The following is a 14,236-nucleotide window of genomic DNA, read 5'->3' as shown; positions in this document are numbered from 1 at the left end:
ACCTCACCTAAACCTAATTATTTCCCAAAGTCTCCATCTCTAAATACAGTCACATTGGGGGTTAAATCTTCAGCATATGAATTTTGGGGGAGGAAGGAACACAATTTGGTCCATAACACAATGTCTTTTCTCTCTACCAGTCTGTATCCAAATTTCTTTCTTTTTTGTTTTTTTGGTTTTTTTTGCATGTAAACACATTAGCTTTAATAGAGCTAATACATAATAAAAACTAAGACAGCTATTTTGGGAAGATTAATGCAAGTAGAAAAACTGATTAAAGTATGCTCACGTAAAGCCCTGTCATCAACATTTTTATTTGGTTTACTATATGCTAGAATATAAATATGTAACAATATACCTTTTCTTATCATGGGTAGTCTTTTACATAACCAAAATTTGTGGTTCACATTTTATATAATACAAGATAAACGAAATCTGTAAATTATCAGAAAAGGAACAAGCATATAGGAAAATAATACATACGAATTGTAGAGGACAGTTACAATGAAAACCCATTACTTTCCTCTCTAACTCAATTTTACAAAATAAATTCAACACATATTATTCTGTGAGCTTCTAGGAGTGCCTAAGCCCGTGGCCCTTTCAAAGGACCATGGCCAAAGATGAAATGTTATCTTCATGTCGTACATTGCTCTTAGTTCCTGCCTGGAATGGAGCTTCCTTTCACAATCTGCCTTAGGTGGTGATAGTTTGGCAAGATTTTCATCAGGAAATCCAGCTGTAGTGCCCGAGGCTGTGGTCGCTCAGTCAGCACCCGACCAAGGCAGTCTGTGCCATAGGTCACTGTGTTCTCAGGGATGACTTCAAAAGTATTCAGGTTGCAGCAAGCCCCAGTGATGCAGCCACTTGTCAGTATTACATCTCTGCCTTCCTATGCTTTGGATTCAGCGACAGTATTACCTCCTATTTTCATGGCTTGGGAATAACAGGCAACTGCAAACACATTACTGGTGCCAACGATCACAGGTTTGGGTTCTGGATCTTCAACGTCAGGGGTAATATTATCCGGGTGGGCATGAATGAGCAGAGCTTGTTCTTCTGTTAGGTTACCTCCACCAATCACTACTGGCCCGGCTTCTGCAATAATTTGTGCTTTCGGGTGGATCACTGTCCCAGGTCCGATAGCTACATCTCCTCTGATTTCACTTTCTACATATACAACTGCCCCAGGAGCAATCTGCACACTCTTTTGAGTTGTCTCCACCATGCTTCAGCCCGGGGTTCCCAAATTTCCTCTTCTTGTAAGGACACCGGTCCTACCAGATTAAAGCCCACTCCAATGATCTCACTTAACCCTGCTTACCTCTTTGAAGGCCGTGTCTCCAAAGACAGCTCCATTCCGAGGTACTGGGAGTTAGGATCTGAACATGTAAATTCTGGGGGGACACAAGTCAGCCCATCACACTACTCTTTGAGCCCCACAAAATGAAGGGAATTTTCCAGACCTAGCATTACTGGCTCTTCCAATGCCTGTATACATTCAAGGACTCACTCACACTGACCAAGTGTCCATCATCCCACCCTCCCTCCCTGCGACTTGTTATTTTGAAAATGTTCGAACACGCAGAAACATTGAAAGAACGGTACAATGATCACCCATATGCCCACCACCTAGATTTAGCAATTGTTGACATTTTACCATTTATGCTTTATCTACATATGTGCATTTTCTTTGATAAAATGTTTGAAAATAATTTTAGGTGTATTTTACACCTAAACACTTCAGTAGGCAGCTTCTAAAAATATCCACAGTGCCATTATCACACCTAAGAAAATTTATAGTAATTTCCTAATATCTAATATCCAGTCAATGTTTAGATTTCCCCAATTGTCCTCCCCAAAATATATTTTATAGCTCTGTTTTGTGGAGCCAGAATTCAGACAAGTTTTATAAATTGTATTTGGTTATATCTCTTCTGTCTTTTTTATTTCAGAATAGTCCATCCCACCATTTTTTTTTTTTTTTTTTTACATTGTCTTTTTAAAGAAACCAGGTTAGTTGTTTTGTAGAATATTCCACATTCTGGATTTTTCTGACTGTTTTCTAGTAGTTCCATGTAACTTGTCCCTCTATCCTTTTATTTCCTCTAAACTGAACTTTCTTGACTGGAGTCCCTCATCTGAACCACAGAACACAGAAAGATTGAATGATTATTTATACTAGAGCCATTCTAGGTGCATGGGAGAGACAATAATTTGTTACATACAAAGGATACAATGATGGTTATTTTACATGTCAATTTGACTGGACTGTGGGGGTGCCCAGACATTTGGTCAAACATTATTTTGGGTGTGTCTGTAAGGGTGTTTCTATATGAGATTAACATTCGAATCCATAGACTGGGTAAAGCAAATTGCCCTCTCTCATGGTAGGTGAGCCTCATCCAATCAGTTGAAGGACTAAATAGAACAAGCAGGCTGACAACCCCTGTCCCCAACTCCCACCCCCAGAATAAGGGGGAATTCCTTCTGCCTGACAGCTTTCAAGTTGGGACATCAGCATTTTTTTCTGCCTTCAGACTCAAACCAAAATATCAGCTTTTCTTGAGCCTTGAGCCTGCTGACTTTCAGACTACAACTACACCATTGGCCCTCCTGAGTCTCCAGCTTGCCAACTACATATTTTGGGACTTCTCAGCCTCCATAATTGCATGAACTGATTCCTTATAATAAATCTCTTTGTCCCTCTATACACATCCTATTGGTTCTGTTTCTCTGGAGAACTGTAGCTAACATAGATGCCTTGGGGCGTTAGGGCTTATTTCTCTCCCAGACCCTGGTTGAGAAATTAAGGTGATCATTTTAAGGTCAATTATTTGGGGCAAGAACATTTTACACATGACATCGGGAAACCAATAATGTCTTGTAATCCCTCTATTAATGATGCCAAATTTGGTCACTTGATCACAGATTTTTATTTTATAAAGTTACTTTTTCCTTGTGAATTAGTAAGTAATTCCGTGAAGTGATATTCTGGCACCATGCGAGTACCCTGTTTCTCAGCTAGTTTTCACAGGATGGTTTTGGTGCTCATTGGTGATGATTGCCTGATTCAATTCTTTTATTGGTTGCCCTCTCAGCAATTTAAATTTAAGAAAGTTTACCCTTCATAAGGCTATAGCACATGGATAGCTTAAGATATAGGGATTAATACATATGGTACGATGAAGCTAAATCTCTTACCCTTAAAAGCCTTTCTCTTTCCTGTGAATCCTTTAACTTCTCAGTCTGTGGAGACCCGGAGTGGCTGGTTGATTCCCTGGTGCCTGGAAATTAAACACTAGAATGTTTTGTTATCTTTGGTTGTGGCGCTGAAAGCAAAGATCGGAACCATCTGGGGTGTGGAGAGGCGAGGTGCCAAGGTGATATCAAACTAAATAAATAGATCCGAAATCGTAGCAGGATAAGCTGAAGAAAATACCTGACACTGAGATGAAGATCCCAGCGGACACGAAAATCAGGCAAGGTGATATGGTGAAGTCCCGCCGGAGATCTGGCAGAAGGCTGAGAATTCGCTTGGATTCTGGAGAAAGGCTTTGAGTGGGGCTTCTTTGTTCTCCCAGCAAATGTTTGTTGGAGTGGAGGGGGGTGGGGGGGAAGGGGGTGTCCCGTGGGCCAGGTTTATTGAAAGGGGTGGAGAAGACCAAAAGATGCCCAGGGATGCAGTATCCCGGTGTGGCATAGACTAAGGTCACACCAAAGTCCATCCAAGCCAAGAGAAAGGTTAAGATCAGAAGCCAAAGAAGGTCGACAATCCACACACCAGGTGGGAGGAGAGAACCAGTGGAGGTACCCACAGAGCCAAGCAGGGAATGAGGAGGGAAAGCCTTGGGAGATCCGGGAAAGCACAGATTCTGTGTGCAGGCCAGGAAGGAACAGGGCTGCTGCTACAGGGGCTTCCAGGCAGGCCAGGGCCCCCCCGCCAGCACCCTATCCCACCTCTCCCCCAACACTCACACCAGCACTTGGAGCTGCAGAACCCGGGGAGGGCACTTGCTGCAGCTGGTGAGACTGCAGGGCAGCGGAGTCGGGCTCTGCTCTCTGGTACTCACTCCTGCCCCTTCCAGGGCCGTTTTCCTGCTGCTCCTATTAAGTGCTGTAAGAGCTCCCTGCAGCGTTTGCCCATTACCTTAGCGTTTCAGCACCTGGAAGAAATTAGTGTCCTTGGCAAACCTGCAGAGCTCATTGTGCACTTCCTCTTCAATATGATTTGTAAAAAAAATTGTTGAATGAGATCAGTTCCAGCACTTTCCCTAGAGATCCATGTAAAATCTACAGAGAAGTGTCCATTTATCACTACCCTGGGCTTTCCTGTTTTGAACCTGACCTGTTCTTGGCAGACACTCCACCCTTGTTTCATCACATCGAACAACTTGGACAGACTTAACCCTCTCTCTTCCCCCTTCCTCCTCTCCTGTTCCCTGCCCTGCTCCTTCTGAGCATCGGGACACTTGGGCTAGACTCCATCCCCTGGGGATGGGCGAGGGAAGAGTGATGGCCAAGCCACTTTTTAGTCACCTCCCCCTCCCCCAGCCTTGGTCCCTACATTCCCCTCTCTCCTTTCTTTCTTTCCTAGGTAACATTTCACGCAAGGTAGGAGACCATCCCCCTTCGTTTCTGGGGTGCAAAGAAAATGTAGGCCATCTGGATAAAAGCTTCCCCTGGTGTTTTCCGAGACAAAGAAATCCTCAGTATGGGTATGGGCTGTGAGTTACAAAGAAATATCAGATCAAGTTCAAAAGAAAACACCTGGCCTAGCCTGGCATGTTCAGGAGGACAATGGGGGAACTGGTCATGAAATGGAAGGTAAATAATACAACTCTACGACTGCCCCTAGAAAACTGGTCAGGGGGGTATGAATTCATTTTTTCTGCATTGTTAGGTCATTATTGTATCCTGACCACATGGTATAGACTGAGTTGTGTCCTTCAGCCCCCAATTCATTTGTTGAAGCCCTAACCCCCAGTGTGACTGTATCTGGAGATAGGTCTTATAAGGAGACAATCAAGGTTAAATGAGGTCAGAAGGGTGGGGCCCTGATATGGTAGGCTTAGTGTCCTTAGAAGAAGAGACACTAGAGAGCTTTCTCTCTCTCTCTGTTCCATTGTCTCTCTCTCCCCACTATGTGCAGACACAGCAGGAGGGTGGCTGTCTGTAAGTCGGGAAGAGAGCCCCCACCAGGAATCAAGTGGGCCAGCACCTCCATCTTGGACTTCCCAGCCTCCAGAACTGTGAGAAGTGCATGTCTGCTGTTTTAGCCACCCAGTCTGTGGTATTTGTTATAGCAGACCAAGCTGGCTAGAAGCCACATAAGAGTACTTGTTTGTCCTAAAGCCCACTCCTGGCCAAGCTGACTCAGGTAATGGGAAGTAATTCCATGCCCCTCCAGTTACTGATATGGATATGCCTCACTTTAAGGAAACTTCATAGCAAAATCCTAATGACAAATGACAGGGCTATCATTGTATGTCTGCCCAGTGCTCCTCCCCAGCTTCTCCAAGTCACAGTCCCCAGCCCTGGCTACATGTGCATGTGACCCAGCTTGCCCAATTGTGATGCCCAACTCCCCTGCCCGTGGTGACATGCAGTCCAGAGAGACCTAATACAATTCTTTTCTAATGGTAATATTTTATTGAACCCAATATATCCAAAATATCATTTCAATAATAAAAAAAAAAATCAATGAAACATTAAAATTCTTAATTTTACCCAAAGTCTTTGGAATCTGGCATGTATTTTTTTTTCCTGGTGTATATTTTACTCTCACGGTGCATCTCTACCTGGACCAGCCACATTTAAGGCTCAATGGCCACATGTGGGTCCTGTCCTGCCCAGCGCAGTGGCAGATGTTCAGTAAATCCTGAGTCAGTTTGTGGAATAAGGACAGTCAGTACTCCACTGTCCCCTCCTGGGGTCAGATGTCGTGTCAGATTCCAGGGACACTCCCCTCCAGTTGGAGGGTCTCAGTTGTGCTCTCAGTGAGCTCTCAGCCTGGAGGATGTCATATAGGTGAGTAGGGAGAGCTGGGTGGGGGGACAGATCCCTCATGCCACCCGCCCCACAGGTGAGAAGCTCTGTGTCTGCCCCTACAAGGGCTGCAACAAACACTACTCCAACTCAAGTGACCACTACGCACCCACTACGTGGACAAGCCCTACTACTGCAAGATACCGAGCTACCACAAGTGCTACACTGACCCCAGCTCGCTGTGCAAGCACATCAAGGCCCACAGCCACTTCATGTCCCATGAGCAGCGAGAGCTCCTCCCAAACGTCCACTGGGCCCCCAATGGCAGCCCCTACTTCAGAAGGGCCCAGGTCGTCATCCCCAACCCTGCTGCCCTCTTCAGAGGCCCCAGCCTGCCCAGCCTGCCCCTGCTGCCGGCCCCCTCAACCTCAGTGTCCCAGCTTGTGGCAATGATGGGTGCGGTAGGGGTGGCGGGGCATAGGCCCTGGGCTGCCAGGCCCTGTCCTGCCCCCCAGTCTGGCCATGAACCCACTGCTGCCCTTGCCCTTTGCGGCTGGTGAACTGGGCCTGCCCGTGGTCTCCCTCCTCGCTGGCTCTGCTGGTGGCAAGGCTGAGGGGGAGAAGGGATGTGGGTCAGTGCCCATCCATGGAGGGCCACAGGACACCCCTCGAAAGGACAGAGAGCAGCTGCTCCCGGCCAAGCCCTGACAGACTCCCCCTGCTGCCAAGCACCATGCCAGGCCTGTCCGCGGGTGTCAACTCAGTGGTCATCCCGCCGGGCTCCGTGCTGCTCAAGCCGGCTGCGGTGAACTGAGCCTGCCCGACAGACAGCTACAGCAGCCCCGCAAGCCACTCCCAGCCTCGCCCCGAGCAACAGAAACTCTTCTGCAAAATAGCAGGAATGTCCTGCTGCCTTAGGGCCTGGTCGGCTGTGCTTCCCGGGCAGCCCACCCCAGATGAGCTGGGCAGCAAGGATGGTGCTAGAAGGTCGCTGCTGGCTGCCCGGCTCCTAAGTGAGGACCTGGGCCTGCCATCCACGGAGAGCTGTGCTCTAGGGTGCTGAGGCCTTGCTCACCTCTGGCCCTCCTACCCCATCCTCCAGCTGACCCTCAGTCCCCCTCGGTCTCCACATCCCAGCAGTGGGAGCGGGTGGGGGGGTGTCTGCCCTCCCTGCTGGCACCAGGCTTCCTCCCCACCCGCTTCATGTGATGAGCTGTGAGGTGGAGTCTCCAGGGATCAGATGCCAATCCCCACTCCTGCCTAGGCTCACCCAGCCTCTGCTCTGGGGGCTCCTTGGACCCCTTTCCCTCCAGTCCACCCTCCTGACGGGGAGCAGGATAGACACAGGCCCCAGCAAAGCCACAGGAAGCAGCCACTGCTCTCCCTGCCCCCATGACAAGGTGCCTCCCTGCTCCGAGGAGGGAAGCCCGCTCTGCCAGCCGTCCCTCAGCACATGCCCAGCCCGATTCAGACAGTTCTGCCAGAGGGACGACACTCTGCAGAGTGACAGCATAGCTGACCACTCACCTGCCCCCTCACCCTGGGAGCAGGTGCCAGGGAGCCCTGAGTGAGGGAGGGCAGCAGGTGCGGCCAGGCTGAGCTGTGCTTTCTCATCGTCACCCACCCCAGCTGGGCCTGGCCTGGGCAGTGCCAGCTTTCAGAGGCCTACAGGGAGGTGGGAGGCTGGCTGGGGATGACCCCAGGCTGGGACAAAGCTCCAGGTCCGGGGGTGCCAAGTCACATCATGCAGGGGAGGGCAGGCTCCTGGTCAGTACTGGACCAGGAGCTTTCTGGAGGCTGTGGACTGAAGGCCCTGGGCCTGGTGGCAGCCGAGCAGCCAAGGATGGCCGTGGGAGGGCCTGACCCTTTGCCTGGGAAGGGGTTGCCAGAGGAGGGAACTTGGACTACATGTGACATGGTATGTATTCTGTCTTTTCCCAGCTGAGCCCCTAACTAGAGGTGTCCCCTCCTCACCCAGCTGGCTCCCCCAGGGTCTTTTTACTCAGAAGGCCCATGACAAGGGCCAGTATAATCCAAGGATACTGGAGGCCCATGTGCCCCACAGCCCAGTGCCCCATCCCAGGAAGCTGGACTCTCCTGAGCTAACTGGCCAGTCCACCCTGGGCCTCTTGCTGTTCCCCCCACCCCCACCCCCACTCAGGCTTCTAGGGCTTCCCTGTTACTAGGTGCAGAGCGGCCAAGCCCCTCCATCTCCCATCTGCAGAACAGGAGCTGCCTGGCTGGTCACGGGGTCCTCAGTGGCCCTGTGGCTCCTCTGAGTATCTCTGATGACCTTGCCCTTTCCTGGACTGCCCTTTTGTCCCAGAGGGGTGACCCTGACCTGTCCTACCCTGCTGCTGGGCTTAGGCCCCCAGCCCTGACAGGGCCTGGCCATGCTGACTCTGCCCCTCGAAGGGGCTGTGAGCAAGGCAGGAGGGAGCTGGTCTCCTTTCTCCGGGCCCCCCACCAGGACCTAAGCACTTCCACCCCTGCCAGGGCCCCAGACCTTAAGTCCCCAGCAGGGGTCATAGGTTTGAGACTCAAACAGAGCAAAGGAACAGGGCACTGGAAGGCTGACACGTTAGCATGTGATTCGGTGACAGACCAGGCTTGGAAGGATGGTGTACTTTTCATAGTCCTCAACGGTTTGTGGTTGCTCATTCCAGGATATCAGTATTTTAACAGGTTCTAAGTACCTTTCTATTGTAGCTTATGTTTTTCCTCCTCTTGGCTCCATTATAAACTATAAATTAGAGGCGGTGGAGGGGGGGAGAGCCAAGCAGTCACATTTTGGGCATATGACCCTTAACTCTGTCCTCCTGGGCCAAGATTCTGAGTCCCTCATCCAGGTGCTCCTTTTCTTGGACCACCTTTGACTGCAGGTAGAAGAAGCCATCCATGAATTTATCGTTCACCTTAAATAAGTGTTCATAGTTCTTCTGGACCTCATCAGGGCTCAGCTTGGAGACCCTGAGAATCTACTGTGCCTACTGGAGGCTGAGGCTGGAGAGGTTGGAAGTGGCTACAGACTGGTGTCCGGCATGTCCCCAGGTGTCAGCTGCTGCCCAGCTGGCTGCAAACTCCTGCCACAAGGCCTGGGCTAAAGCCCTGCCTACCACCTGCACCTCCATCACAATGACCTGGGCCAGGTACTTGGCCATGACGGCCGCTCTGCACAGGGCCGTCCGGCTTCCTGGCCCTTCGCCCTGGCTCAGGGGCAGCCAGCAGTTCAAAGATCTAGATCTAATACAGTTAAATGATTACAATTAGAAAGCAGGTATGGCCAGCACACTGTGTGCCTCCCCCAATATTCATTTGCATTCTATTCCATTTTAATAGAACTCTAATTTTTTTTTATTGTGGCAAAATTCACATAACAGAATTCACCACCTTAACCATTTTAAGGTGTCTAACATTTAGTACATGTACAAGGTTGTGCAACCATCACCAATATCTAGTTTCAAAACATTTTCACCACCTGTAGAACTCTGATCTTATTCAGGGTGGCAATGCTGCCCCCTGTAAGACTCATTTCTCAACTTCCCTTGCAGCTAGGTGTGGATTTGTGACTAGCTTCCAGCCCATGAAATGTAAGCAGAAGTGCGAGGGACTCTCAGGAAGTGGGCACCCTTTCGTCCTCTCCTGTTTCTTTCTTCTGCCAACCCTAAACAGAGATGTGATGGTGGGGGCTCTGGCAGCCATTACGGACTATGAAGTATGTTTCTGTAAAGCTAAAGACAGCAGAGTGGAAAGACAGGAGCCCAGCTCCCTGATCACAAATGGAGCCAGCTCTGGGTTTCTTCTACATTAGAAATAAAGAAGATGCTTGCTTAAACCATTAGTATTTTGGGAATTTTCTGTTCTAGGCAGCAGAACCCCATTCTAAGTTCATCAGAGAGGATAACCATTTTCAAGCATGATTCCTTCAGGATTCCCTTAAATATGAAACTCAGTGGTTCATCTAGGGGTTTGATGGGGAAGCTGGCTGGTTTGGGTTTCACTCTCATTGTGGTTGGTTCAGGGATTGGATCAGAGGGCATGTGAATGATCCTCCTGGGTTTGAGCCCAAGGACACTGGATCCAGAACAGCCAGTGGCGGAGTGGTGCAAAGAGGAACCTCACCTAAGACATGTGCCCACCCATGTTTGGGACAGAAACCAGGCAAACATTGGTGCCTGGGAATCACTCCGGCCCTAACAAAGAGATGAATCTACTGATACCTGCAACAGGACAGGACACTGCTGGGTCCCACAGGGCCTGACCCACCATCCTCAGAACCTTCTCTACCCCCCAGCTCTCTGGAGATCAAATTACAACAGCTACCATGTTTTGAACAGCTATGATGTTAAGGCCTTTACACGTAACGTCTCGTCATCCTCACAACAGTTCTGCAAGGAGATCCATTTTACAGTTAAGGAATGAGCTCCCAAAAAATAAATAACTTGCCCACAGTCACACAACTGGTGTGTAGCAGAGATGGCATCGAATGCAGGCTGGTCCCCTCTAAATTCTGGGCTCTTCCCCCTCCATCTTGCTGTCTCTCGTTCCTACACAGAAACCAAGGTCAGCTATGGGGTAATTACAGTGATTCTAAGAGGGCCCGAGCTTATGCTAATAACCAGCGAGTTCTGCTTTGGGAAGGCTTCCCCTTCTCCTCCTGCTGCAACCAGAGCGAAAGAACTCCAGGAGGTTCCTTAAGCAATCAGAGCAGCAAAACAGCACTTGCTCCTCGTCCTAGATGACTACTGCTGTGTAACAGATCACCCCAAAATGAAGCAGCTTAAAACAACCACCGTTTTAGTTTGCTCCCAACTCTGGGCTCTGCTGGGCAGTTTTCTGCTGGCCCTGCTGGTGGTCTGCCAGGTGGCTGCATGCATCCTGGGCTGACGCAGCTGGAATGCTGGATGGGCCTTTCCAGTGCTCTCCCTAGCAGGTTAGGCAGACTTCTCACCAGGTAGCTCAAGGTTACCAAGACTGCAAAAGCACAACTGGACCCCATCCTAACTTATACAGGGGATATCCATTTTCAAAAATAATTCCCTCAGGATTTTCTTCAGCTCTTCATTTAGGGGTTTAATGGAGAAGCTGGCCTTCTTGGGGTTTTCACCCTGTGTGGTCAGTACAGACCCTCTGTTATTTTATTTCCTTTTGTCATTACACAAGGTAAACATTTTTTGTGGCCCTTTACCAATTTCTCCCTAACCCTCCTCACCTTTCCCACGTCTGGTGAGTACAGACCTTCTTAAGGAGTTCCTCCTACCACATTCTACCAATTCAAGCCGGTCACAGGTCCAGCCCAGATTCACACAAGGGTGTGACTACCAGGACATGAGGTCCTTTGGGAACCACCAATGTAACAGACTCCCAGTCCTAGCCTGGTCTTGCATTGTTTGTGCTGGAGACCAATCTCTGATCTCACTGTCTGGTGGGTTCTCATTTGACTTGATCTTTCTGACATACGTATTGTCTGTCTCCAAATGGCTTGAACCTCGGCCACTAGGGCTCCCCTCCCAAGGCTGATGAGCACATTCCTTGGTGCTATGTGCAAGTCCACCCTCAGTCACATATGGCACCTTGGATTGGCTCCTGTAATCCTCACAACAACCATATGAGGTGAGCATTACTATCTTTTTAGAGATAAGGAAACTGAGGCACAGAGCTGTTGAGTGATTCACCCAGGTAGTCTGACTTCAGAGCCACTTAACCAGTTTAGCCAAGCTCTATTGTCGCTTGGGGCATACTGAGCAATATATGGAGGGTAGCAAGATGGAAACCCTAAAGGTGCAAGGGCGGAAGGGAAGGACGAGGCCTGGGGCTATTCCGTGGATGTGAATGATATGAAAGACACGAGTCAAGACTGGGGATCAGCAGAGTCGGATCAGGAGCCGTCCACCCAAAAGGCAGTAAAACAAACCAGGGCTTTCCAAGTGAATTCCAGGAGGCGCTATAGAACTGTATATATATATTTTTTTTCTTTATTTTATTTTATTTTATTAATATTTTTTTTTACATTCTATGATGTTGCTGCAGAGCAGTTGTGGGGGGGGAAGGAAATGTGATGGAAGAAGGAGGAAGGAGGAGGGGTGGGATTGAGGCCTGTGGCAGCCCCCACATTCCCATAGGGGAGACCGGGGAGCTTCCTGCAGTGGCTTGGTCATTGCTGGACTGGGTGCAGATGTCAGGAGGATGTAGCAAAAGCCCTAACCTACCACCACCCCAGCTCGGGAACTCAGGACCTTTCTCACTGCAGCTTGGTGGTCGTCACTCGCTTATGCATGACAGGGGGGTGTGGCCGAGGCCCTTGGCCCCCCACTGCCTCAGCTCAGGAGAGCATGGGGCACTTCCTGTGGCAGCTCAGTGGTCATCGCTGGGCTGGCTGCTTGTGTTGGGGGGGCGTGACTGAGGCCCTCAGCCCCCCCAGCCCCACCTCAGGAGAGCCCAGGGCACTTCCTACAGCACTTCAGTGGTCACTGGGGTGGTTGCACTTGTTGGGGGGGTGGACGAGGCCGAAGGCCCCCATCCTCAGGACTGGTTGCAGGTGTAGGGTGGCATGGCTGAAGCCCCCAGCCCTCCCCCCTTTCTGGCTTGGTAGCCCAGGGGTCTTCCCATCCTCCTTGGTGTTACAGGTGTTCTTTGGTGAAATGAGACCTTTACTAGTTAATATCAAACTTTGTCTCCGGTTGTGGGTACTTTGTTTTTTCTTTCTGTTCTGTGTTGGATTATTTGCTGTTCCAACCACTCAAACTCAGTATTTGAACTCATTTTTTGTCCTTTACTTACTTCTAAAATGAGCGAAATTCAGCTGTTAAGGGAGGACCACTGCTGGCGGCCGGTCGTGGGGGGCTGACCGCCACTTTGCCCTTGGCAGGAGAGGCTGCCTCATTTACAGGCAACAGCTTTGAAGTATGGAGCAGGAAAAGAACTGTTTCTTAGCTGCAAAAGTGAGTCTCTAAACAGGGAACATGGCACCAGGGCTGCCGTGGATGCAGACAGGATCCCGGAGGCCAGGGCTGTGCTGAAGGCGGCCAGCTGCCCTATTCATGATTCAAGGTTTCAGGCCAGCATAAAAGAAGATTCCTGGGAGTGCCCAAGCCGCGCCGCGGGACAGAGCAAGCAGCTCGAGGCGGCGGGAGCCGAGAATGGGGAAGGCGACAAACCAGAGGCAGAGAGGGAGCACCCGACCTGGCACAGCCTGGTGAGTGACCCCCGACCCGGCCCTGCTCAGGGGGCTGATGCCCGCCTGGCTTCCGCCTGCATCACCAGGCCACTCACCGCCCCCGGGGCTGCCTCCATTTTCTCAGGTGGTGGCAGCTCCAGCCTGGCTCAGTCAAGCCTGTCCTCCTCGCCCGGCTCGGCTCCTCACTGAGCCTTCCCACTTGCTTGCCCCGGCTCGGGGCTTCCCGGGGCCTGCGGGCTGGCCTCCCCTCCCACTCCCTCCACGGTTCTCTGGCGGGACTGGTGGTGTGTGACGTCCTGGCCAGCGTCAGGAGGGCAAGGAAGTACGGGCGGGGCCGACTGTCACTCCACCGCACCCTGGGCTCCGGCCCCCAGTAAACTTCCTGTTACTGGGAGGCAGATACTATCTCTGCGGCCACCAGTTCAGAAAAATGCCTAACCAATTTCTGGTTAGGAATAGTGTGGTTGGAGAGTTCCCAAGTCTGCTTGAACCTGCCGGAGAGCTGACTGCAGGCGGGCACCGGACTCGGTCCGCGCCGGGGGGATACAAAGGTGAACCGTGTGCTGTGGGCTCCTCCCCTGAGGAGCTCACGCTCTGGTGTGGGAGATAAGACAAGTACACAAATAACCGCAATACCAGGAGGAAGGTGATAAGTCCCGAGAAAGATCTACACAGTGCTACAAAGGCACCCAGAGCAACCGGTCGTCTGTGCCTAGCAGAAACCTGGTAGACTTCCTGGGCGAGGCGGTGCCGAGCAGGGTCTTGAAGGCCCAGCTGATAGACGAGGGGTTAAGAAGACACGCCCCAGCCCAGCACAGTGTGCACAGAGTGGGGAGATGTGCGGCCAGGGAGGTGGAGACTCGACAGAAACCACACACCCTGTGGGGTTGCCACTGCACGATCCAACAGCCTGGGCCAGAGCACACGGAACAGGGAGAAGTCCTGCACAGGAAGTGAAAGCTCAACAGAGATCACACACCCTGTGGTACGTGATCCACCAGCCCAGCAGAATCCAAGCTGACCAGAGAGGTGGCTCCCCAGAGGGGCCCAAGACCCAAGGCAACCATACAC

The 14,236-nt window shown here is 50.8% G+C and overlaps 1 protein-coding gene and 1 pseudogene across 1 annotated transcript; both read right to left on the bottom strand.

The window, feature by feature from the left end:
* Positions 1-562: 562 nt before the first annotated feature.
* Positions 563-1,228, bottom strand: LOC134381224 (dynactin subunit 6-like; annotated as a pseudogene).
* A 7,543-nt stretch (positions 1,229-8,771) lies between these two features.
* LOC134380870 (mitochondrial import inner membrane translocase subunit TIM16-like) lies at positions 8,772-9,149 on the bottom strand. The gene is given in 1 exon segment (XM_063101007.1): positions 8,772-9,149. A coding segment is annotated over 1 exon segment (378 nt).
* Positions 9,150-14,236: the final 5,087 nt, after the last annotated feature.

The sequence above is a fragment of the Cynocephalus volans genome, chromosome 6 (genome assembly GCF_027409185.1).
Source record: "Cynocephalus volans isolate mCynVol1 chromosome 6, mCynVol1.pri, whole genome shotgun sequence".
NCBI lineage: Eukaryota > Metazoa > Chordata > Mammalia > Dermoptera > Cynocephalidae > Cynocephalus > Cynocephalus volans.
The sequence above is the reverse complement of the archived record's forward strand: the minus strand, read 5'-3'. Positions and strand labels throughout refer to the sequence as shown.